Consider the following 26,482-nt stretch of genomic DNA (forward strand, 5'->3'; position numbering starts at 1 on the left):
TCCATTAATCTGCTCAGGCACAGACCTGAGCAGGATACAAGTATTGTTAAAGAGATTCAACACGTTAAAAGGAGCAGGTTAAGCTCATCATCTACAGAGGTTAATATGATGGGGGCTTATTGCATTCATAGTAAACAAAGCATAAGGAACAACATGATTCTAAAACAAATCAAACACGTTATTAAATCTGCTTCCATGCGAGCACGGACAAAATTCAGCTGGCAAAAAGTGTTATGAGCAACTAATAAAACAATCAATAGAAATCTATAAAAATGGGCCAATGGTCAAGTAGCTCAGAAATGCACAAATCAATACGTAGGTCACGGTTACACTGTGATTGTTAGCAATGACATGCAATGCCGGTTTGAGAAAACGGTGACGCCATCGATTCATTATCTAGGCCAACTGTTATTTTTTCTCCAAACACTGCAGTCTTTGCATCATTAAGACACAGGGGCATTGTACGGCGTCTGAAGAAGCCTTCCAGCCAGGCGGGCCTTCACTTAAACAGACAAGAGGTTTAGAAAAGAATGTCGCACACAAACACAATGGAGACACTCAGACAGAGCTGAACAAACCAGAGGAGTGAGCAGTAAACGTGAAATGAGAGAGAGCTCGATAAGCAAGAGCATTGTTGATCCACACGTGAATGATCTTTAGACAGTTTGAGCCAATGAAAAGCTCAACAGCTGCATTAAAGAATTACATAACAACAACAACAAATGCAGTCTAATTTAACAGCAGTGCATCAGTGTACTCAAACAGAGGAAGAAAATAATCACACGTTTGTAATAAAGTGCAGTTTCAGGCCATCAATTCAGACGTGCAGTTCCAATCTAAACTGCGCCACCTATTGACATGAGTTTTGAAGTGGGGGGGCATCCAGCTTTGGATGACGTAGTACAGTGTTTCCTACAGGATTTTGTAGGAAACACGGGAGCATGCTCCAGAGGAAGAAACATTTTTAAATTTTAAAGTTAAATGCATCAATCTGGTGCAATTTGAGAGCAAAATGAAGAGGCTAGATCTACGAAGAACTTTGTGCTTTAGTAAACAATTTAATCAGACGTTTCAAAACGGGTCGGGTGGGTTGCCGACATCACCGCAGACCCCTGACGCACTGAGGACAGTCAGAGTCAGAGGGCACACTACACAGCGAGCACTTCATGAGCCTGGGAAGCGGCGAGGTGTTCTGTAAAACTCAGGGGTCTGAGATGCGAGCCAAGTGTTAGAACACTTTGATTTGAATTAGGCTACACAATTGTTGATTAGAATTGGATAAAGCTCCAACATGTTAGAAACCATATAAACATTATCGCCAACGTTCAACCTGGCTTAGACTTTACCATTTTATTACCATAACACCGTCTGCAGCTTCTGCAAGTTTGACACTGGCGCTTACTTGCACCACCTGCAGGCAAAGAGTGTTACCAAGGAAGAACCTATAGATTTTGGAGCAGATTAGCGGAGGTCTGTGCTCTCTGAGTGTCATTCTAGTTAATTCTGTTTTTGGCTAATATGTCATTTTTACTTCTTTTTTTTTATTGTTTTATAGCTAAGCAATTGCTTTTCTGTTTTTATTAATTATTTTATTTTTATTTATTTAAGCTTGTCCTCTCTCTGCCATCAGTCAGTGCTCGACTGGTAATCTATTAATCTTACATTTTTATTTCTTTAAGGGAACAAAACCCACACAGTTTTGGTAATTACTTTTAATTTTGAGTTGTAGGTCATCGGTTTCCTCAATTGCCTCTCAACACTTTTCAGTCTCAACCCTCTTGAAAATGAAAGTGCGTCTGAAGAGGTTCATCCTCAAGTTAAATTTAAATAATGTTGGTTGATATAATGAAAAGCTTACCTCCTTAGGTAGTGACGTTAGCTGGTTTCTGTCGCAGTTGAAGTTGGAAAGTCGCTTTAATTTCCCGACACTCCTCGGCAAACTCTGTAATATATCAATCAAAACAATTAGAAAGAGCGTGAGTTGTTAATCAATAACCACAAAGGCACAATAAGAGTATTTCCTCATCTCATTTGTCTCTTTACATCATTATCTTTTGAACAACTTATTAAACTGTTGGTCAATTTATCCAAAGCACATCTTAAGACAACCAAATCATCCACTTGTCACCAGTATAGGCAGCGCTCTCATGCATGAGACAAAAGGAGACGTGTTGCTCACACAGTCGGTTCATTTATTAACATACAGAACAGAAAAACAGACCAGTGGCCATGTACTGTATGCATCCCCTCATTGTGGCTTTCAATCTCTATTTTACTCTATGAGAACAACTCAATGTATTCCTGTCACATTCCAGATGTTTTACATGTCAGTGTTTAGATATGAGGCTGTGCTTGTGTTTTAAATCAGTTCAAAAGCATAGCATAGCATGAAAGGCAGGTTAATGTATGCTTATTAGGCTATTGAATGATGTTGAGCAGTGCATTTTTCACTACGGGTGTGGTGTTGATGCAGCTTGCAAACAAATCTACACATCTATAACAAGTTGATGTCATTTGTAATGAGGATGAAACCTTATCCTTTCATTATGACAAACCCCGTTATGTGATGTGCTGCTGCTTTCATCTACATAAAAACAGCTAATGAAAATGAACTATATATTTGTACTTATCCCTTAATGTTTTCTTTAAATGTTAAAATACTTGACAGTTTGCAGACCCACCTGTAGCTGGTTCTCTGTGAGCACTAGTTCAGTAAGGCTTTCACAGTTACCGATGCTCTCTGGAATATAAGTTAGCCTATTCTGGTCAGCTTTCAGTATAGAAAGTTTCCGTAGTTTTCCTGCAGAGAAAGAAAAAAAATAACAAATCAATCAAAATAAATGTTGCTCAGACATTGATAGCAAACTAATGGAGCAGTTACTGTGATATTGAGGAAAATGTAGACTTGCATATCTATTTTTAGTGGGTTGTTTTCACACCAAAGCATATTATGCAGCACCTTATGTTCCATGGGTTTAATATATGAACATGCCAACAAGCCGTTTTGAATTAAACTTTAGGAAACGTTCCCATATGTGAGAATTACCCAATGTGGAGAAATAAAAATTAGATAAAATAGTCAAAACACACACATGAAAAGCTCTCAAGAAGATAGTGTAATCATGCTAATAAAGAGCGAGGAGGATTGACATGCTTACCGATGCTTTCTGGTAGAGCATCAATGAGGTTCTGAGACACCAGCAGGTCAGTGAGCGCCACCAGGCCACCTAACTCCTCTGGAAGCCGCTCCATTTTGTTTTCCGATACATCCAGACACAGCAGGCTTTTCATGCTGCCCATCTCCTAAAGATCAGAGCAGAGACTGGTGGTAAGCAACGTTACAATAACATGGCGACAAATACAGTCTAGGAAAGCAGAGTAGAATCGATGTTGTCTATGTATTTGCAACATTTGATCTCAGGACATAAGACACATGTGACCACTCGGATGTTTGTCTTTATACAGTCAAATTCAAACTGCAATACATTTATATTCAGAGGACATATTTGTACATTTTTGGTTTTGGCCAACATGACTCCAAGACGAGATTTGTCTTATCTTAGGGTGGGTAAGACAAATGTTCTTGTTCAAAATTGTATTTTTTTTATTGTATTTAAACATGTATATGTACTATTGCACACAGAAATAAAAAATAATGATATGAAATGGTGGTACTCTAATTAATACAGAGACAATAACAGATTCCCAAATACAAGAAATAAATCAATGAGCTTACCGAGGGGATTTCGGCCAACTGGTTTCCATCCATCCACAATTCCTTTAAGCTCACAAGACCGCCTATTGACTCTGGCTATGTGGGAGGAAGAAATGTACACGGTGAAAGAGTGAGAGCCAGGAAAATAGAAGAGAAAGACACAACAAAGCAGAAAAAATACTATATGAGTGTCTTCATTCTGATAATGTACTTATTTATGTACTTAATTGCAGAAAACAATTAGACAACATCCAACAATGTAAATAACCGAGTTCAATGTACACATGATAAATTAGTTAAAACAACATCCTGTTTGATGGCAAAAGTCACTTTTTCACCGCCACGTCACGGCAACAATGTCGCATGAAAACACAAACATTTGATAACATTTGATCACAAAGATCTTTAGATTGTACTGACCAAATTTGAAGTCGATTTGATTAAATCGGTAGGAGGAGTTTGTTAAAGTTCAGTGCCCGTAAACGACAAAAAAATGGGCAAAAATTACGCATTTAAATCCGAATGGCTGACTTCCTGTTGGGTTTTGGGTATACCTCCAAGAAGCTTTTTTGGGCGTCTCCACATGTTATATCTGCCTACCAAATTTCATGTAGGTGAAACCTCAATGAGAGGCTCAATCTTTCCAACTTTGTCGGGGGCGCCATCGAGCCAAAGTTTAACAACTTTAATATTGATAATAATCATAATCTTATTCATAAAGATAACAATATTACTTTTAAAAAAAAACGTGGGCGAATAAGCCGGCCAACTTGACAACATAAACAAACAAACAGACAACAACAACAAAAAAATTCCCAGCACCTTAAGCCCCTCAAATTTGCGATTATTGTAAGAATATTAATAATTCCTTCAGTTTCAATAGGGCCTCCGCTGGTCGGTGCTCGGGCCCTAATAAAACACGTAAGGAGTAATTTCTTGACAGCCTGACTTTGCTTCATCTGTCAGTAAATCATTCACCGCCAGAGTCTGACCGCTCACACAAGATTACAACTTAAAACCACAGCTCAAAGCAGATGGCCAACCTCCCATCTGGGTGATAAGAGGTGAAAGCTGTTCTCGAGGGATGCTAATCTACTTGGTAGTGACAAGAAAAGGGAAATGAAGGAAAAAGTTTCTTCCTGCTCATTCTGTGAGCCATGTGGCTTTCTTCTGAGTAAACAAGTTAAACTTACCAAACTGTATAGTTCATTATTTCCTAAGTCGAGCTCTTCAAGTCTATGAAGCATAGATAGTGACCTGTGGATGACACGTGAGGGAAGTGCAAATGAAAATACAGTCAAAATAAAAATACAGAGGCTTGCTGCATGTTCTGTAACTTATCAACCACTGTTAACAAGACAACGTTGCTCCTTGGCAGGAAAATACACAGCCTCTCTTACAACAATATATACAACATACTGTATATCCATATAGACGGTGCAGTCGGTTGAATACGTACTCTGGTAGGAATGTCAGCAGGTTTTCTCTGAGTTCTAGTGATATCAAATTGGAAAGGCTGCAATGACAAAAAGAGAGATGATTATACGTTTCTGAAAATGCCATGAACTGTTTCTATACAACTTCTACTCGTATCTCCACAACACAGATCATTATCATACATGTTGTACATACATAGTGTTTTTGGTGGTGTGCCAGTCTTATCAGGGCTGTAGAATCGCAGTAGCATAAACAAGCACTGCATACTTTCAATAAAGAGCGAAATGTCTAAAGGGCTATCATAGACCAAAGTACAGGGTTATCTTCTTGCATGTGCGCTTCAGTACATGTACCCAATTAATGGAGGATTTTATGACAACTAGTTCAGTACAAAGTCCATGTAGTTGATCAGGACTGAGTAATTCAGCCTTTGTGTGTTACTGGAGATGGACCGAGGAGTCAACAAAAAGCCTTTCCATTCATAAAGTTTGACTGGGCCAGAGGGATTACCATAATCTAGTAGGTATGTTTGGTCTGGTTCTTACAGGCTGACCCTACAAATGTGACAACATGAGATACAACGGCTACTTTTCCTTAATCTTGTGTTTTTCATTCACCACAGCAGACCACTGAGCCAGAGATTAAAAAGACAAGACTGAAGAAATGATGAAAACAGCCACCTAACTGCATCAAGTGTCTCAGGTTTCTGTGAAAGACATTTTTTTGGTTAGAAAACTTTCCCATCTCAGGAGATAAACCGCGGATGTCATTTAACCCCTTGAACGTTGATCTTATCCAGATCATGTTTTTCATTACCTTCTTCCCTTGAGAGCAGGCCCTCAAGTCACTGCGTTATGTAAGAGAGATATGGGACATATGTGGGGCACATGCCGTACCATGAGGAACAGGGTGTGGACAGATCTCTTTAACTCAAGCTGACTTTGTTGGGAGAGAAAATTGTATGTCTCAGAAAAGGTAACCATAAGAGACTGTGTTCAAAATCAGTTGTGTACACAGTAGAGGTAGACCGATTCATCAGCACTGATAGGATGTTTTACATCACTGTTTTGCATGGAGGCTCCATACACAAAGTCAAGGTAGAGGGGGAGAGAAAAAGTTATCTCTCAAATATATAACGCAACACTACCAGCTCTTTGTCCACGATACAAAACAGGCAGACAGGGAGGAAAAGAAATCATTCACCGTTACTTTAACTTGCTTAATGTACCAATTTGGCGTTCTCTCTTCCAAATAATCCAGCCACGTAACCATCCATTTATGAAATAAAATCGCACACTTAAGGATCCTCCTTACCGCGGGAATATGCACAAACTTTTTCTGGAACTGAACAGTGTGTATAATCCCTACTGTTTAAACCCGGACGACAATAGAGCTACAACAACTGTCGTTTCCCAGCAGAAGAGAGCAGTCTATGCTCGCGCCACAGCGCTGTTTGAGCTCATGTTTAAGCTGCGCACGCCACAGCATGCAGCGCCCAAAGTTGGGCTTTGCTCGATGCAGCAAAAAGCCGTCATGGCGCGGCGCAAGCTGTTGGAAATAATGTGTTTCAGAGCGCAGTGGTGCCGTTGTCACGTTGTGTCTGAAAGGACCTTCAGTGAGTGAGAGACGGAAAGGGAGAAGGAGAGTACTAAGAGAAAGAAATACTCAAGCAGAGCAAATATAAATAAAGCAGATGAATATTAGTTTTTACCAGAGATTCACACGCCAAGTTCACACCACATGGGTGAATTATTCAGTTTTCTTTCCTGGGAGTTAAAGGTAAAATTAAAAGTTTAACATAAAAATGCTGTTGCAGTGTACTTATCATTTTGTTATTTTCACTCTTTTAAAGTCACCAGAATGCAGGAAATAAAGTCTCTGAAACTCAAGTTGTTCTGGGGGAGGATCCCCAGACCCCCTGCTTTGGTTTTCAAATCCTCCCTATTTTTAAAGTCTCAAGGTTGACAAGTATGCTTGTAGCTGTTGCCATGGTAAAAAAAAAAAAAACATGAACAATATGAGAAATAGCTGTTATGGACAACTAGGTAGTCTACAAAATATAGATTTGAAAAGAAGCAAACTTTTTCTAAGATAAATCTTTTTTTTTTGAGGGGGACATCAAAATAAATTATGTCAATGAAAAACACTGTGTTGCTAGAAAGCACGTAGTTTACAAGACGGCAGACCACAAAACTGAAATATTATTGAAGACATTTCCGATGCAACATTAAGTTCAAAGCAAGCAAAAATTATAATCCTAAATGATTTTGGTTTTATTGCTTTTAGGTAACATTCTGCAGAATATATTACAACTAAGGAAATATCTCGAACATGAAGAACACACAACACAGCTACAACTGTTTTAGCCCAGTTTTAGCCCGTGCATCTATAATCCATTACAGTATGGATCTTCATCAGAAAATCCATCTGGTGTTTTAGTATCTTGCATGAAATCTAATTTATGTCCATCATTAGGTTAAATACTGTATCATATTAACATTAAGCCTAAAAAGCCCATCTATAAGTAGCACAGTATTATTTCAAAGTCGACAATCCAGATTTATGATCACTAGAGGAGCAAAAAAAGAATCCTTTCTTGAATCGCAGACATCCGCCAGCCATGCATCATCATCATCATCATCCCTTAGAGGTTAAGCAGTAATCCTTCATTTATGGCACCATGGCAAGCCAAGACAAATCTCTGTTTAGTTTAGCTCCAACTGTCTCAGCAGTTATCTAATGGTTAAAATATGCCATCCAGAGCACTGCCAATAATTATTTAAGATGTACTACTGGACAACATCAGCACAAGTTTCACTGTTGTGATCAACGTCAGAAAGAGTGCCTTTAAAAGAGGTCCTTCACTGACATATATCTTTGTAATCCTGTCTTAAAAATATATTAAAATGGTGTTATCTGTTTAAGAAAATAAATTTATCAGTCAAATGTCAGGATATTATCAGCATTTCTAACCCAATGTGCACGTCTAGAGTAATTTAATCTCTTCGAATCCGTCCCTGAAGGCTTTAAATTCACTTTCTCTTGAACTCCAAACTTCTACTAAAAACACCCCTTGTGGCAATTTGACCTAAAAGCACATAGTTCTGTTATTAAATCAAATTACAACTGAACTCAACATGAAGGGAGACCTCATAGGAATAAGAATGTTGGCCAGACATGCAGATTATATGCCAGCTCACAACAAGGCTTTTGCCTTTTATGAACAAAGACAATGCGGCCAAGCAGAGGACACTGACTGATGTGTCTGTGAAGAGTAATGTGGTCGGTATGTTTTTACCAGTGCAGTGAAATTATTACGATCAGAGGAAAGGGAGACAATAGAAATGCAAACACTTTGAGTTCAGTGGTTTGGTTGAGCACGAGTGGCAAGATTTTAAAACAACTGAAATTGGGTCAGTATTTTTATAGTATTTACTGAATGAAATCAGTTTATACTGCAGGTAAAATGAATGATTATCTTATTATAAGTAAAGTGTGGGACTTGGAAATGCAGATGAAACTGTGTGGAAAAGTTTCACCGGCACGGGCTAGAAGCACTCAATATGTCAAAACAAGTATGATTTACTTACTTCCCAACGTTATCTGGAAGAACTTGCAATGAAATATCATTGATGGAAAGGCATGTTAGGTTCCGTAGCTCTGGGAAGCTTTCAGGTAACCTGGAAAAATAAAAAGAGAGACCACGAGGTGAGATGCCGGTGGAAAAAGAGTGCACAGATCAACGTTCAGTTAAAACCAATATTGTTTACTTTAACTTGTGGATGGCTGGCAAGAGAGGAGGATTCTAATTGGATGCCCATGTTGCTTTGTTTCTACTGAGACTGTACTGTAAGTAATGTTCAGCAAGAGTTCAACACAATTCAGCCATAAAGTCTTGATAAGTTGATATAGTTTATCTATGCTTGTTGCTAATTCATCTCTGCCCTCTGCACGTTCCTTTTCTATTCTCCTACATAAAAATCATGCGGACAATCAAGCGATCAATCGCAAATTAATCACACATTTTTTATCTGTTCAAAATGTACCTTAAAGGGAGATTTGTCAAGTATTTTATACGCTTATCAACATAGGAGTGGGCAAATATGCTGCTTTATGCACACTTATGTATATATTTATTATTGGAAATCAATTAACAACACAAAACAAAGACAAATATTGTCCTGAAACCCTCACAGGTACTGCATTTAGCATAAAAAATATGATCACATCATAACATGGCAAACTGCAGCCCAACAAACAACAACAGCTGTCAGTGTGTCAGTGTGCTGACTTGACTATGACTTGCTCCAAACTGCATGTGATTATCATAAAGTGGGCATATCTGTAAAGGGGAGACTCGTGGGTACCCAGAGAACCCATTTGAAAATGGCTATAACAGTTTTTCCTAGCCAGAATTTAGTGTAAGTTTGGAACGTTATTTAGCCTCCTTTGCGACAAGCTAGTGTGACATGGTTGGTACCGATGGATTCCTTAGGTTTTGTAGTTTCACGTCATGCCAGTATCTTTGCTCTATCTTTAAAGAGTGAGCCCGCTACAACCTCCAAAAGACAGATTGTGTTAATGTGTTAAAGAAATTAGTGTGGTTAAAACACATTTGCATTAACGCATTATAATCGCGTTCACTTTGACAGCCTTAATTTTAACTTGTATATGAACATCAAAAACAAACAAAGGGAGTCAAAATATTCCTGTTCCACTCCAGGATGTTAGGGTGCGATTACATGGGACAATTTTGTTTTTGAATGCTGCTGGACATTTTTCAGTAATGGTTTGATGACACCAAATATCTAAGTGCTCAGATTTTCATTTTCTAAATGGACTCATTATCTGCTTAATCAGGACAAACAGACGACTTTCTTTTGTCAAGTTTTTACTTTAGAAACCGTTATCGTCTTTAATATTGCAGGCTGGCCAGATGGGATTACTTAGATGCCAGTCGCGGTCACACTTTGATCAATAGCAGCAACAACAAATTTATGCTCTTCCCTTTTTGGCGGCAGCCGTAAGTGTACTTGTAATTGTCTGAGCATCCGACATAATTATGGGCTGGTGAGACAGAAAAAGGCTTCTTCTGCTCTAATGTTTCTCTTCAAAAACATTATTCGGAATGAATGTAAGCCAAGGATCCTATTGAATTACACTAATTTACAAAGCCTTGAAATCAGACGGGTATTGTATACTGAAATTCAAACTGGAACCTGCCATCAATCCCAAAAGGACAGGTCCTTGTATATAGACAACTAAATCATAGTTATTCATATTTTTTGAAGCTGTCAAGACAAAATTGTGTTCATATTGTTAATTATGATGAGTTGAGAAACACACAAAATATTTATTTTCCATTTAAATGTCACATGTGAATATACCGGTAATTTATAGTTGAAAAATACCTTTAATATTCCCTTCAATTTATGATTGACAACAATGTGACATCACAATCCTGCTAACCTATAGTGGAAACTAGACCTTTACTATCAACTTGTTAAAATAGGACTGATGAAAGAGCGGAAAATGTGGCTACTACTGTGGAAACAGAGTGTTGTGTGTGCAAGCTTGTGTGCACTTTAAAAGTATTGAACACCAATGCCGTTGTAATACTATTCATTGTTGCCTCCTAAACTATATACTGCAAAGCAGTGTGGCGTTGCCCCTGCTGAGGTGCAAATTAGATTTAGTTTCACCCACACAATGAAAAGCATTTATGCACAGCCTGCAATCTGTTATGGAGAGTGTGTGGATGTTCATAAACGCAGGGGATCTTTAAAAAAAAACACGTGCATACGATGGAAATAGAAAATCCTCTCCGCAAGAAAAATCTTTTTAAAGATGTACTCCCTGCTTTTGTTATCCCAACATGTTTTTTTAATCTGGATAAATGGGCCTGTTCATTTAAAGGAAGATCAATAAGTATCAAGTATCAAAATCAATATGAAATGTGAACTGTTTGTTACAAATCTTGACAGCTGAATCTTTACCAATATTTAAGTATTAAATATGACTGATGGGTAATTTGTTTTCCGTTTAGAAACGTAACAACAACATAATCTGGAGGACTTCAGTACCTTGTTAATGGATTTCCACTGAAATCTGCCACTTGGAGGGCTTTGCAGTACGAAATACTCTCTGGAATTTCCATAATATCTGAATAAGAGAAAAAGACACAGGTTACAACATTTCTTAATCAAAAATAAATACATGACACAATCAGCAGTAGTTAAATAACACATGTCAAGATAATATATTACATGCTTTAATAAATGATAAACAAACAAAAAACAATAATGATGTAGATATCAATGCAAAAACAGTATTTAGCGCTCAATCGAAGTAAAGGATAATGTACAGCGAGACAGTAATTGTTGTGAAATAGGGATGCTAATTTTTAAAAAATGTCTTAACCGATAACCGACCCTCGTTAACCGATTATTAACCGTTAACCGACAAGAGTTTTGCCTCGCATGCCGCAGTGCGCGAGCTGCAGTGTATGAGCACAACAGACAACTGAGTCCCCAGTTCACCCGTCCGGGAGCGTTAATTTAGCAACCAAAATGCTTCGTGTAGTGTCGCAGACATGCAGCCACTTTCCCAATAAAAGTCTCCAACGCACATTTAGTTTAGTTTAGCAGGTTGTCAGCTGTGTGTCTACCCGGCATAACAACACTCTGTCTGCCCGGATTAACGATAGCGATTGCCGACAAACAGTGTGTGTGTGTTTGTGCTACGTTAGCATCTGTAGATCTGCTGGTAGCTTTGTGCTCACCATTGTCACACACATACAGTCTGTCAGCGCGGCGTAACTTCCGCGAGTTTCTGACAGACTGTGTGTGTGTTGTCGGTGGCGTTATAGCAGTGAATAAATAAATGCTACGAGGCTACTACTCCTCCGCTCAAGCGAGCTATAGACGGGAGTCAACTTCCTGTATCTGTAACGCCAACTCAGACTCTCTTAAGGTGGACCAGCTTCTCTCGTTTATGTGACAAGTTTTTCTAAGCTTTTTAATTAATTATTAACATTTCTTTTGACCGTTTTAACCGATAATGTTAATCGGTTAAAATGCTTAATGTCGGTTAACGGTTAAACGGTTAATTATCAACATCCCTATTGTGAAAGAATCCCTGACAGGGCGATGCTGGTCTCTCATCGCCCTGAAGGGGATTCTTTCACAACAATGACCCGCTAGCTGTACATTATCACGCTTATTACACGGCTACTTACTTAAGAAATCAATATTTTGACACAAAAAACGGTCCACCAGAGTCCGACATCTGAAATGCGCCCACAGCAGCAGTCTGTTATACATAGTAACGGTCTCTTATAGAGAAATTACAGACCGCACTACACCGTGATTGACCAATCAGAATCGAGTATTCAACACAGCCGTGTAATAATGTAGAATAAAAACCTGTTTTTTCATACAATAGTTATGCTACCCTAACTCTGAAATATAATGCATTCAATTTTGACCAAAACAGAAAAGATGTACAGAAGTTTAAAACATTTTGGTTTCACTCTCCAGCCACAACTGAGAACAGCGTGCTCTACTGTAAGAGAAACCTCACCAGTGTATCTAAAGGAATACGTTCTGGTCTATACAAACGACTTGGTAGATTCAGGCTTAATGCAAACCATGCTTTATTTTCATGCGTGTTTGTTCCATCAGCTTCACTAAAGGGGAGTAAATCTGTCAAAGTGATTCATTCGCTGAACTTAGTGCAGTCTTGCTCAATTCTAAACATATATTCTCGCAGATATGAAGAAAATACACAGAAACACAGTTATGAAATGTAACAAATGGGTATGTGCTATAATATTGTGCTCAGTGTTTTCCCTTCTTACCATTTCGAGAGACATCCAGTTCTACCAGCTGCATGAAGTTGGCTATTTCTGGTGGAAGTCTCTGGATCTCGTTGTCACTCAGGCCAAGTTTTCTTAGTTTCACCAGCTGGAAAAATGGCTGAAAGGTGAAAAGAAACACATATTCAGTAAAAAACCTTTAAACGGGTTTCACACTGATGCATCCTGGACTGATTACAGAGTTAGACTTTTGTTACGCCAACAACAATGCCTGGCAAATATTGTTCACCTGATGTACCAAATATCATCTCTGAAAAGTGTGATCAGCTACTCACAGTTTTATTCTTGGATCCCTCCTTTGTATGCTTCACACAAAATAATTAAATGCAACAGAAACACAATCTCAGATCATTTTTGCTGGGGAGAACGTTACCTGTGGATGCTACAGTAAATGATTTTGTATTGCAGAAGCACACCTTGTTAGCATTTTCAGAGATAATAAAGCATTTTACATTTAAAGGAATGTTTCCAATCATTAGATTAGACCTCTGCTTATGTTGACATTGGGAGGGGCTATTATGGCAATTATATGAGGTCATATAATGTAAGAAAGAAAGATTAAAAGGTGTACGTTGTTCAGAACTTATTGGAATTACGTGAGAACACCTGTGGACCTGTGGAGGTGAAACGTGTTTGAGAGGAGACTTAATAATACTTGGTATTCCCATATTATTCTCATACATCCTCAATAGAAACATTCAGTTCTCTTCTGTGCGTCTTTATGTTATGAGAACTGCATGGCTGCTCTTAACAGATGAATAACTATGCTTTTTCACATATGACATTTTGACATGACACAGCAGGAAAAGCACAAATGTAAATAATAAAATGAATGATGGCTGAATTCCATTTAGCTGCTTCGGTTTCAGGATCCGGGTATTGTGCATGCTGGCTCACTGTCATGCCGTCAAGGCTTGTGCTTTTCCTGCTATGACAAGTCAAACTGTCTGCTTATTGGTTGTGATGCATCAACTTGTAATGTATTTGGATAGCTAGCAGGCTGCAGCACTGACTAGACAGCAATGACTGTAGATGACTAGAGGAGTTGACTGAAAACTAAAGCGAGAAAAAGACTGAGGTTCAAGGCATTCTTCTAGTCAAAGAGATTTAGCATAGAAACTAGAATGGGCAATATACATTTGTATCTATATTATTTCAATATCGTGATATGAGACTAGATATCGTCTTAGATTTTGGATATTGTAATATGGCATAAGTGTTGTCTTTTCCTGATTTTAAAGGCTGCATTACAGTAATGTCATGTGGTTTTCTGAACTTTCCAGACTGTTCTAGCTGTTCTATTATTTGACTTTTAGTCATTAGATCCACATTACATATGATTATATATCAAAAATCGTATTGTGTAAATATTTTGTGAAAGCACCAATAGTCAACCCTGCAATATCGATATTGAGGTATTTGGGCAAAAATATTGCAAAAACATGATTTTCTCCATATCACCCAGCCCTAATGAGAACATGAGTAGAATGATGGAGGCTTGTCTGCGCCAGCCTCAACTTGCCGTCTTTTATTTCCCCTCGACTTTCAATGCTTTGCTCGACTTTATATAATAGAAAAATTGTCCAGTGGCCTATTGACTAAACACCTCCTGTTTCAGCAATAAGCCATTTCTGAAGAATTACAATTAACAGGACATGTGTCATCACTGCGAGATATTTAGATTCTTATTCAGCAGGCTTTACCACGGATGTCTGACTCGAGGTTTGTTTTGTCTCCTAGCTAAAAGTCTAAGTTCTCCTACAGACGCCTCTCCTCTCTGCTGTGGTTTTCTGACACTACCAGACTGAATGCCGGTCAGCATATACAACTCGTAAAATTGTTTGGAGAGGCCGTGGTCACAGGTTTGCTACTTAGAAGTACAGAGATCCGTCTTTGTCGTCAACTTGTGGGAAAGAAAGATCCAGTTGGATCACACTAATTTAAAATGGCACAAGCAATTAATACACATACTTGACGCCCCAGAACAAGAGCGGGCAGAGCCTGTGTGGTGTTAAAGCAGGCAGCTAACAATACTGCTTCAGGTTCCCTCAATGTTTGGGCATGAACAGAAAAAAACAGACTCATGAATTTCCCCTCTGGCTTTTGTATTTTCCCCGCTATTGCTAGTTCGAAGGCAGCTGGCCATGAGGGCTCATCCATGAATGCAGTTGCTAAATACACACATTTCTCATTTCTCATTCAATCAAGCACTTGAGTTGACTGTTAAATATGCTTTGTACTCTTTTGATCTGTATGTTCACTATGTTGTAAACACATACTGTACAGTATTTTCGCCTAGATGGGGCTAAATAAACAACTTTGTTCCCTACTCTCACGCACAAGCCTGTTGCACTTGTTGCACAAGGATGCATTCCTTGTGCAACACAGGGGCAGTGTATTCTAAGCAGACAAGTTGATTAAGTTGCAGGTTTCTACTTTTCTATAACTTTGATATATTCTTTTATGCTGGAAAAATGTGCCACCATTGGAATCTATTGTAACCTACATGGATTCAAGCTGCAACAGGTTTATACAACCACCTGTCTGACACTCAAAACTGTTTAGGTGACGTTTGGCTTTCAAAACTGGTATGGGGACACTTTTTAGATTTTAGGAAAAATGTGTCCTTATCTTTAGAGGAAACTAGACAAGTTTTCCTTTGGTTCCTCTTTATATTAGCTGACTGCCCTGGAGGTGTATGCTCAGGTAAATGTGACATGTTTTGTCTGGAGGTTAGTATATCTGGAAAAAGGTTTCAGGTAGGGATGCACCAATACCGATACTGGATCAGAGATCGGTGACAACGGGGCCAATCTATTCAATTCATTTTTTATGTTTATATACTATATACATTATATAGTGGAATTTTAATTCCTGTTTATGTTTTTCTTTTTTTACCAAGTTGCTGGTGTACAATTTATTGTTTTAATAATAAAGAACAATTCAATGAATATATATTTATGTATTTATTTGTCACATTTTGTTTTACAAAGTTAAGAAAGCAATGTTTAAGTAAAGCCTGATGTCGCCTAACGGCCGCCCGCATAACCTGTTGTTTTTTATTTCGGCTTCCATTTTAACAGGTTAGAGCAGCCACGCTGCCTGCGTGAGCAGCATGGCTCGGCTGCATGGCTCGGCTGCATGTCAGCTGCGTCTCTTCTAGAGATTCAAGGTCTCGCCTATTTTTACCGCGAGTCGTGCACGGTTCACAGCAACAACAGACAGTGAAAATGTTCTTTTGACAGTATATTGACATCATACCAGCAACATTACTACAGTTTCAATGTCTGTATCTGTAGAATATGTCACGGACATAAAAGATTATTTTTTAAATCAATACTTCCTGCTTCCGTTTCAAAATAAAAGCCCTCTAGAGTTTTTTCTGTGAACAGAATTCCTTCATTTGTTAACAAGAGGCTTTTATTCTGAAATATTTACAGGGCAGTGTTGTAGAAAATGCAGTGACTTGCACGGCTCCATGAATGAATAAAGCACAGGGTTTTAATTATGGATTATTCATATTATTTACAAATGAGCACATGCTTCTTAGCCTTTTCTGTCTAAAATAAATATAAATCACATTTATAGTGAAATTAAATGGCCACTATGAAAGGCAAACTATGTAGAAAGAAAGGGCTAGCAGCAGCAGCGCTGCAGCAGAAACGCTGCTAGTGTGGACGCCACACGCGTGGGACACGCAGCAATTCAGCGAGGCAGCCGCCACGTTCTGCTTATGTGCCCAGTCTTGCCCGGGCGTTACACATAAAAGAATGATCACAGTCACTTCCACATAGTGAGGCATACAGCGTATTAATTAAACACTGGTATCGGATCAGTACTCGGCATTGGCCGATACCCAAAGCCCAGGTATCGCTATCGGCATCAGGACTGAAAAAGTCGGATCGGTGCATCCCTAGTTTCAGGTTCAGTATGGCTGGTGCACAACCCATGCAGCTCATTATTGTAAAATTAGCCTCACTTTTTCTACCAGCCGTAATGACTTCTGATTAATTCTTAATGATAGCGCCACTTCCGACAATATTTAACTCTACCTCCCTCAAACCAAAGAAGCCAGTGTTCCGTTTCGGGATGTTTCATGTGGGTAAGGAAGGGGGAAAAAGCATAAAAGCTTTAATCACCTGCACATCTGATCATGTCATCTAGGTGTAAATGTTATCTGTAAAATGTGTTTGCATTTTTGTAAATAGGAACTCATGATCAGGAAATAGGATCTCATTATTATCCGTAGGCCATATCCAGATACAGATCACATTTTAATAATGTGTGCACAATAAATAAAGCCCAAGAGTCCAAAAGTCAAGCTCCACCCTGTTACAAAATGCCCATGTCATTACAAGGTCTTAAGACAGTTCAAACAGTCTGTAATCCTTCATTTCATCGAGTAAACAGACCTGTTTTATTACTGTTTGTCTGAGCTTTTGCATTCTAACCACCTTAATTTCACTTCCACATTTCACTTATTACAAAAACACGTTATGGGTGCAGTCTATCTCCCAATCTGATGTGCACAGCTCAAAGATTTGTCTCTTGATGATATCACAAAGAGAGTCTTGGCTTGTACAAACTTGTTCATTTCCAGAAAACTAACCTGAACTGTGGCAGAGGATTTTACCGACATGTTTACCACTCTCAGACTTCCTACTTGAACTATGCCACTCCTTTATGACACAGCAATCACAGCCGGATGCAAACAGGTAGGCCTACTCTGTGAAACATTCAGTACCAAAGATTCAAAACTTTCAGCTCAAGACAAAACAAAGGCTGTTTCATTCTTTTGGCTTTTTTGGGGGGGCTTTCGTCCTATTCTAATCCTCTTGAATACAATTACAACAATCAGAGGTGTAACAAAGAGCAATAAATAATTGATTTTGTATCAGTCTAGTCATAAATTTGCTTGGCGAGTCTTGCATTATACGGGCAGCAAACCTGTTCTTCCTGTTGGTGTCATTCAGTTTGCCACGCCCCAAACAATCACCCATGTGTGACACAAAAACCAAAACAGTCTTGAGTCAAGAACACGTTAACCATTCTCTCAACTCCCGAGTCAATGTTTGAATCTTCAGTTTCACCTTCAGCGCTGTTTGTTAGAGAACAGGCAGAAGCCTCAAGGTGGTTTGTGGGAAGTGAGTGCATGGATTATTACACTGTCTGCTGAATAATCACCAAAAGCCCTTAGCATATTTATACAATTCACAAAAGATGTGTTTGTAGTTTAGAAACAAAATTTAACCAAAAAGTTAGAAAATCTGTATTAAAAAGCAAGATTTTTTTTGCAAGGCCACAACCCTTCAGCCATAAAGACTTACAGTAAGTAAAATACATGAATGCTTCTAAGGTTACAAGTAGGTCAACATGGGCATATGCATACAGTATTATGTATCACACAGCATAGGGCAGAGTTGAAACTGTCTGAACCACATGTCAGAAACTCAACAACTGCACTACCTTTATGATGTTTCTTTCTTTGGAAGAACCTTTTCAACCACCAGCTTCCTGTTCTGGGATTCATAACACCACGCTATTCACCTCTTCACACAATTCATAAACCCCGCAGCTTCCTGTCGCAATGTGGCTTCTTCCTCTCCGTCAGTGCCATCACTGTGTGTGTCATTTTAGAAAGGTCTAAATGGTTCCCAAAATATCTACTCTCACACCTGAAATAAGAGATTGTTTTGTCCAACCAATAGAACCCAAAGATATTCAGTATGCTTTCATAGAAGGTTAAGAAAACCAGCAAAATTCACATTTGAGTAGCGGGAACCAATAGATTTTTGCTTTCAAAAAAAGAGGCTTAAAACAATTAATTAACAAAATTGTTGCAAAGTAATTGTCTGTCGATTGACTACTGAAATAACTAATTGTTTTAACTATAGCCTGAACACATTTTAGATTTGCTTCTCAAGCAAAGACAGTTTTATCTGGTCATTTTATTGCTCGTCAGGTTGGAAAATATTATAATTCTAGGTAGAGCTGCAACAGTTAATCGATTAATAGATTAGCTTTCAACTATTAAATTAATCGCCAACTATTTTGATAATCGGTTAATTGGTCTGAGTAATTTTTTAAAGAAAATAAAGTAAAAGTTTTCTGATTCCAGCTTCTTAAATGTGAGTATTTTCTGGTTTATTTACTCCTCTATGACAGTGAACTGAATATCTTTGAGTTGTGGACAAAATAAGACATTTGAAAACGTAATCTTGGGCTTTGGGAATTCTGATCGACATTTTCAACATTTTCGGACATTTTATAGACAAAACAACGTATCGCTTAATCGAAAAAAGAATCAACAGGTTCATTGAGAATGAAAATAACCGTTAGTTGCAGAACAAACCATAACTTTTATTATCAATGAATCTGCACAATTAAATTGTTTAGTCTAAAAAAAAAATATATATATATAGTGAAGAATTCCCATTAAAATCCCACAGCCTGTGGAGATGTATTCAAACGTCATGTTTTATTCGACCGACAGTCCAAACCCTAAATATATTCAGTATCATATATGACAAAGAAAAGCATCACATCCTCACTTTGAGGAAGCTGCAACAAGAGAACATTTGGCATTTTTGCTTGAGAAATGACTGAAACATTGAATTAATTTTAATTTCTCTCAATTAACTAATTTTTGCAGTTCTAAATAATTCAATTATGCGTGTATATATATATATTGTAGATGTAAGACAGATGACAATGAGTTATTCAAAGCTCTTTGACACATCCACCCACACCTGTTTACAGTTTCACTGGAACTGCTGGGAACAGTGGAAACTGCAATCACTTTTAAACTGGATGAACAGGCGAGAGCATTCTTGCATTTCTATTCTTCTTCTTCTTCTTCTCCAGTTAGTTCCTCTGTTTGACGGCTGTTTAGTAAGCTAACGACTACTGTTTACACACAGACGGATGGTGTATCTTGAGGGCGAGTTGCTTAAGGGAAACTTTGAATAAACACAGAGACACAAGTTACTGTTTGCTAATTTGGTCCGCTGTCTGCCTCAGCAGCACAAATACATAAAACAATCAGAGAAACAAAAGGTGCCAAGAGAAATAGGGGATATCCATTAAACATCCCTGTGTTTCGTGTCTCCATGACTTTGTAAAACTACTGAAACTAGCTCAAGTTCAACTTGCCTCATCTTGTTACGGTTAAAACACACCTTTGCCATTTCATCTCACCATTAAAACGGCCTTGTGCGTGTCCTTATCTGCCTGATGGTTGAAATGATTGACTTGAAATATGTTACTGTGTCTTTGTTACATCATCGTCGCTGCGATAATAAGCGGTCAGCGTTTATTCATTGGGCCACCTCGGAGGCAAATGATGATGAGGCCACACAGCGAGCACTGAACTGGACTGATACAAAGGTTTATCCGCTTGGACGTTTCTTGGGTTCACTCATCAAGCATTGATGACATTAGTTACATGCCAAAGAGCACAATAAACGGTTTCTCTCGTCGTCAGCCCTCTACCCTCGAGTCTAAACATACTTAGAATACTTCTGAACTCAGCATATAGATGTCAGTTGTGTGTGTTGTCACAATGAGTACACCTGCTATCATCGTTGTGAGCAGACGATGGAATGAGGTTTTACTTTGCCAGTACATATTGTCAGGTGTACTGTCTGACATCGGTTTATGGTTTTATTGGTTTGTACTTAACAATTCAGGTCAAAATATGACTTCATTAGAAAACACCAGCACATACAAATGCATGAGTGAGGCGACAACAAAACACATAATGCTGTCATTGTTTCCAGTCAGAATACCTGTTCCTGTGCCTTTCTCCAATGGACAAAGTAAGCAGTGTGACACTGCCATGGGAGGTTGCTCACATTATCTCTGTTTCATCACATTTCTATGGAAATGCCAAGCCCAAAAATATTCTTTCAGCTCTCTTTTCTTTCCTCTATTCCTGTAAAGTGTAGAAAATCCCTGTATTGTCTATGTAGATAAAAACTAGGGCTATAACGCAAATTTGTTTTAATGCCACTAATGTCTTTAACGCATTAATGCAACTGGTGATTTTATGTTGCAGTTTTACAAGCTAGTATATTAAAGCTGGTATCATATGAAACTAGAAAAAACCTAAAGAATCCATTGGTACCAACCATGTCATACTAGCTTGTAACGAAGGAGGCTAAATAGCGCTCCAAACTTACGCTAAATGTTGGTGAGAAAAAAAATGGCATGGCCGTTTTAAAAGGGGTCCCTTGACCTGTGACCTCAAGATAAGTGAATGAAAATGGGTTCTATGGGTACCCACAAGTCTCCCCTTTACAGACATGCCCACATTATGATAATCACATGCAGTTTTGGGGCAAATCATAGTCAAGTCAGCACACTGACACACTGACAGCTGTTGTTGCCTGTTGGTCTTCAGTTTGCCATGTTATGATTTGAGCATATCTTTATGCTAAATGCAGTACCTGTGAGGGTTTCTGGATGATATTTGTCGTTGTTTTGTGTTGTTGATTGATTTCCAATAATAAATATATACCAACTTTTGCATAAAGCAAGCATATTTGCCTACTCCCATGTTGATAGGAGTATTAAATACTACGGATAAATGGCTGAGATTGATGGTAAATGCCTGTGCAATGACTTGTTGTGAAGTAAATGCAATGGAAAGGGGGAAGGAGAATGCAACTTCTAGTGGCTGAATGTTATCAATAGCACCTTTAAAAAGGTGAACAGCTAACCAGTAGTTTTATGTATGGTTGAGGGATGTTTTCTGAAACTACACACTTGTGGTGGGAATAGAAAAAAAAGCACAAATAGTCCTTCAATCCAATCAGCTTTACATTGACCCACCATGGCTCCAGTTATACGAGGTCTCGAGCCTTATTCCATAATCTGCCCACTTGTCACACACAGCTGTAGACCCAATATATTACCAAATGCACTCCCTGCTTTTGAAGGTTACATTGAGAGCACAATTTTCTCAGGCTTAAAATACACTGTGCAGAGCGGAACTGAGAGCGCCGTCTACAATAAAAACCGGTTTGGCTGCTAAAGTTAAAGGGAAAATGCTACAAAACCACTAAAGTCACAATCATCCTTTCACTCACAGCAGCGGCTCTGGGCTATATGTCAGAAAGACACCACAGGTCAGACTCTGGGATCTAGAGTTTCATAAAGAAATACTACATAAACCATTCGTGCTCATGCATAATAACCTGCAAATCCTTTGACTAGTATCCCACTTAATCCAGAGCGCTAGGGTCACAAGTAAGAAAGCAGGGCTTGTGTGTATCCCCACCTCAGCAAAGCCTGCCAGTAATTCACGCAGAGTAACCCCTGCAGTCCTCCTACTCGGTTTCTATTAAAGAAATATAGAGCGGCGGTGATGGAGTACTTCAATCATCATATGATTCACAATGTGTGTCTTTACAGTTGGTTACAGTCAGGTTTTACTTGTTGTGACTGACTTGAAAGATGACTTCATGTTCCTACAAATATGGCCCCCGCAGTGCATAGTGTAGAATCAATTATTTAAATAAATACTTAATCACTTGAGCAGGGAATGAAAGAAGTACCTGTCACCTGCCAAATACACGATGAATGTTAGGTGTGGCAGGTAAAAGTTTCCGGTCTACTGCCACCATGGCAGAAGAAATACAGTTTGAAATGAAATTAAAAATAGTTAGGGATTCCCGTAATAATGTTCAGTGACCTGCCACAGTGGCATGTGAGGAAAAAAAATTTATTTCAGCCCCTGCGCTTGTGTCATTAATTAAGCAAAAACACCAATCAGTTACAGCTTCTCGAACGTGAGGATTTTGCTGCCATTATCTAGTGATGCACCGAGCTTTTTAGTTCTGATACCAGCAACGATACCTGGGCTTTGGGTATCCGCTGATACAGAGTACCGATCTGATACCAGTGTTTAATTAATAAGCTGTATGCCTCACTATGTGGAAGTGACTGGGATCATTGTTTCATGTGTAAGGCAACATCAGGCAACAAATACATTCATAGATATACATTTACTGAATTGTTATTTATTACTAAAACAAATAATTAGTACACCAGAAACTTGGTAATTAATGAATTAATAATTAATTTCAGCCCCTGCACTTGAGTCACTAATCCAGCAAAAAATACCAATCAGTTTTGATTTTTCGACCATATCTCATGGTCTTCATGCATTTGTTTTTGTTGTAACAATTAATTCCAAGATCAATAATGAACCTTTACATAATAGTCTTATTTGGAACCTCTACCTACTTTGTTTATCATATCCACACTAGTAATGATATTTATCTTAATTCATATCACACCATGGTATAAATATCGCTCTAGAGCACCATACCCAGGGTCTGAAATTAACATTTTTCCTCACCTGCCACTGTGGCAGATCACTGAACATTTCTACCGGCCACTCAATTTGTACCTCCGCCAAGGGGTAGACAGAGGTGACGTACATGACACCTGCCTTGGCGGAGGTCTGCGCTCTCCGAGTGCACTTCTAGTTTTTGTCTTCCACTTCTGAAATCTATGTAGAACACTTTAAAACTGTAAACACTGAGTCAGTGGTAGCAGACCGTAGAATTTTTTTAATATATCATGTAACCTTAATTCATAACTATATTTAATTTAGGCTTTAGAATTGCTTTTTAAAAATAATATTTCTTAATATAAGGAAAACCTGTCTGCCATGGTGGCAGGTGACGTGAATTTGTTACCTACCAAAGCCAACATTCACCCCTTTATTTGGTAGATGGCAGGTGCTAATGTCATTCCCTGACCATACCACTTTATTTATCATGGTACTGAGACATAAAGATTGTGATTTAAGATGTTGTTAAACTCCCTGAAAGAGATATGTTTTCCCACATACTGTCATGGTTGTCTTGTCATGCAGAAAGCATCAGAGATTAGAGAGTATTTGTGAACTCAGCATGGGCTCACCTGCCCAAACAGGTTTGACATATCATACACAAAGCTGTGAACGCTTTGAGACACCATATAAAGATGTTTTATGATCAAACCCCCAGACTGTGACACATGCGTGTAGTAAACCTGTGATGGGAGGTGTAGTTCAGGGGGGAATTTTCCACCTACACACAGGGTTGCTGATCTTGCGTAATTATTGTCCCCAGGTCCCACCGGACTCTCACGGGATGCCTGATCAGCTCAGCCAGCAGCAGCAGCTCTGTGTCAGAACCACTTTATAACTGGATGAGGGATGTCATGTTAACTACAAATAAGCTGCCTCACTAAATGTTTAGAAGGAATGGGTTTCACTGTGTATGGGATTGTCCGAAGTTAGAGAAAATACTGTGAAACAATTGTTCAGAATATATCTGAGACTGTTGGAGTGAAGGTGCCTCACCAAGCAAAGATATGTAGACTAGGTATATATCCAGATAACTTTATCATTACCTCAAAACAGTTGATTTTAATTGACTTTGGACTCCTGCAGGCCAGGAGAATGATAGCTTTGTCTTGGAGATAAAATGGATTTACCTTCGATACATTTAAGGGTGAGGGAGATGGCATCTTGTGTTGTACTGGAGAGACTTACATACATAACCAGAGGAAAAGCAGCAGAATTTGAAAATGTTTGGAAACCTTTGTTGGCGTTTCTTGGACGTCAAGGAAGCACAGTCAAATTGAAACTGCTGTGTGTTGCTGAGTGCTGTTGTTGAAATTGTTATGATTTTTGTTGTTGTTCCTCTTCTTTGAGGTATTTATTTATTTTGTCTTATCTTTTATTTTATTTGTTTGTTTTTTTGCTAGATAAGTGAAACACATGACATGTCATGTCTCTTTTCTTTGAAATTCTGACTAAACATTTCATTGTATAATTTACTTATTATTAATTTAATTATTAGTATTGTTAGTCTGTATGTGTATGTATGTATATATGTATATATGTAAAATGCAATAAAAATATTGTTATAGTCTGTCTGTATGTGTATATATGTTTATATGTAAAATTCAATAAAATTATTGTTAGTCTGTCTGTATGTGTATATATGTATATATGTAAAATGCAATAAAAATATTGTTTAAAAAAATAAATAATAATAAGCTGCGTCTTAAACCTGCACATTAATTTAATTTTTGTTTTGTTCTTCTTCTTCTTTGAGGTATTTATTTATTTTGTTTTATTTGTTAGATAAGTGAAATACATGAAATGTCATGTCTCTCTTTCTTTGAGATTCTGACTGAACATTTCATTGTATAATTTAATTATTCATATTGTTAGTCTGTCTGTATGTGTATATATGTCTATATGTAAAACTCAATAAAAATATTGTTATAAAAAAAAAAAACAAGCTGCCTCTTAAACCTTTCATTAACAGTATAGTAGTTTCCTCAGCTCACCTTGGGCAGGTCTCTGAGCTGGTTGGCGTCCAGCAGCAGCTCCTCCAGACTCCGTCCGTATCGGTAGATCTCATCGGGCACATAGAGCAGCGAGCAGTGGCGCTTATCGATCAGCTCAACATGACGGTTGCACCGCCACAGGGGGATACAGTGAAACATCACGGGGAGAAAACAAACCTCTCTTTATACCCGGTAAACAAACACACCGGGGGGGATGCAACAGATAGTCTACACCGGGACCGTCCTGGACTAAATGTACCGTCAAACACACACCGGAGTAGGAGCGAAACTCTAGTAAACACCGAGTTATCCTCCGTCGTTGTCTCACTTTGGGTAGTTTTTAGGCACCTGTTTGTTGTGTTTCTTCCTCTCTTCTCGACCTCTAAACCTCCTCTTGAATCGGTTAAAACCCGGGCTACATCTCCGTGTATTAGAGGGTAGTATTCTCGGTTTTCTCGTCTCGTCCCGGAGTTAGTTTCCTCTCTTTCCCGTCCGTCCAGTTTCTGACCCGGAACATTCACTCCCTCATTCCTATCCTACGTCATCATCATCCGGGGCTGCTGCTGCTCCTCCTCCCGGTGCTCCGGTCCCTCCTCTGGATGGGATAGTCCCAGCACAGGGCCGTCATCATGGGGCTCAGAGGACCGACACACAGACCCCCAGGGGGCCCCCTGTCTGAGGGGGAGGACACCCAGAGTACAGAGAATAAAAACACATATGTGTGCTTAAACATATTTAAAATAAGGCTGTAGTTAAAATTTTAAATATTAACTTTTTAAAAATTAAAATAAGGCTGTTAAAATTTTAAATATTCACTTTTTAAAAATTAAAATAAGGCTGTAGTTAAAATTTTAAATATTAACCTTTTTAAAATTAAAAGGACTGTTTGTAACTTTTTAAGCGTATAAATGTACCGGGTCGGGACACATGCGCGCTCGCATGTGGCTGAAGCCACTGCTCCTCTGCTGCTTGCCTTCACTCACACAGCGCGCGTTCTCGCTCAGCTCGCTCCACCTCTATACGTGCATGCGCGCTCACTACACACTGCAGAATAGTTAGTTTAGCTCTGAGAATATCTAGTGAATGTACAGTGGACGTTT

The 26,482-nt window shown here is 38.6% G+C and overlaps 1 protein-coding gene across 1 annotated transcript in view; it reads right to left on the bottom strand.

Annotated features, from left to right (window-relative positions):
* The window catches only part of LOC141774076 (leucine-rich repeat-containing protein 1-like), a 31,682-nt gene extending 5,723 nt beyond the window's left edge, over positions 1–25,959 (bottom strand). The window contains exons 1-10 of the mRNA XM_074646408.1: positions 25,383–25,959; positions 13,011–13,128; positions 11,236–11,314; positions 8,743–8,832; positions 5,175–5,231; positions 4,909–4,972; positions 3,737–3,811; positions 3,159–3,303; positions 2,682–2,800; positions 1,859–1,942 (exon numbers count right to left, since the gene is read on the bottom strand). Coding sequence (XP_074502509.1) covers positions 1,859–1,942; positions 2,682–2,800; positions 3,159–3,303; positions 3,737–3,811; positions 4,909–4,972; positions 5,175–5,231; positions 8,743–8,832; positions 11,236–11,314; positions 13,011–13,128; positions 25,383–25,541 — 990 coding nt within the window. The 5' untranslated portion in view covers positions 25,542–25,959. The remainder of the gene's footprint in view (positions 1–1,858; positions 1,943–2,681; positions 2,801–3,158; positions 3,304–3,736; positions 3,812–4,908; positions 4,973–5,174; positions 5,232–8,742; positions 8,833–11,235; positions 11,315–13,010; positions 13,129–25,382) is intronic.
* Positions 25,960–26,482: the final 523 nt, after the last annotated feature.

This window comes from Sebastes fasciatus, chromosome 9, assembly GCF_043250625.1.
Source record: "Sebastes fasciatus isolate fSebFas1 chromosome 9, fSebFas1.pri, whole genome shotgun sequence".
NCBI classification, from domain to species: domain Eukaryota; kingdom Metazoa; phylum Chordata; class Actinopteri; order Perciformes; family Sebastidae; genus Sebastes; species Sebastes fasciatus.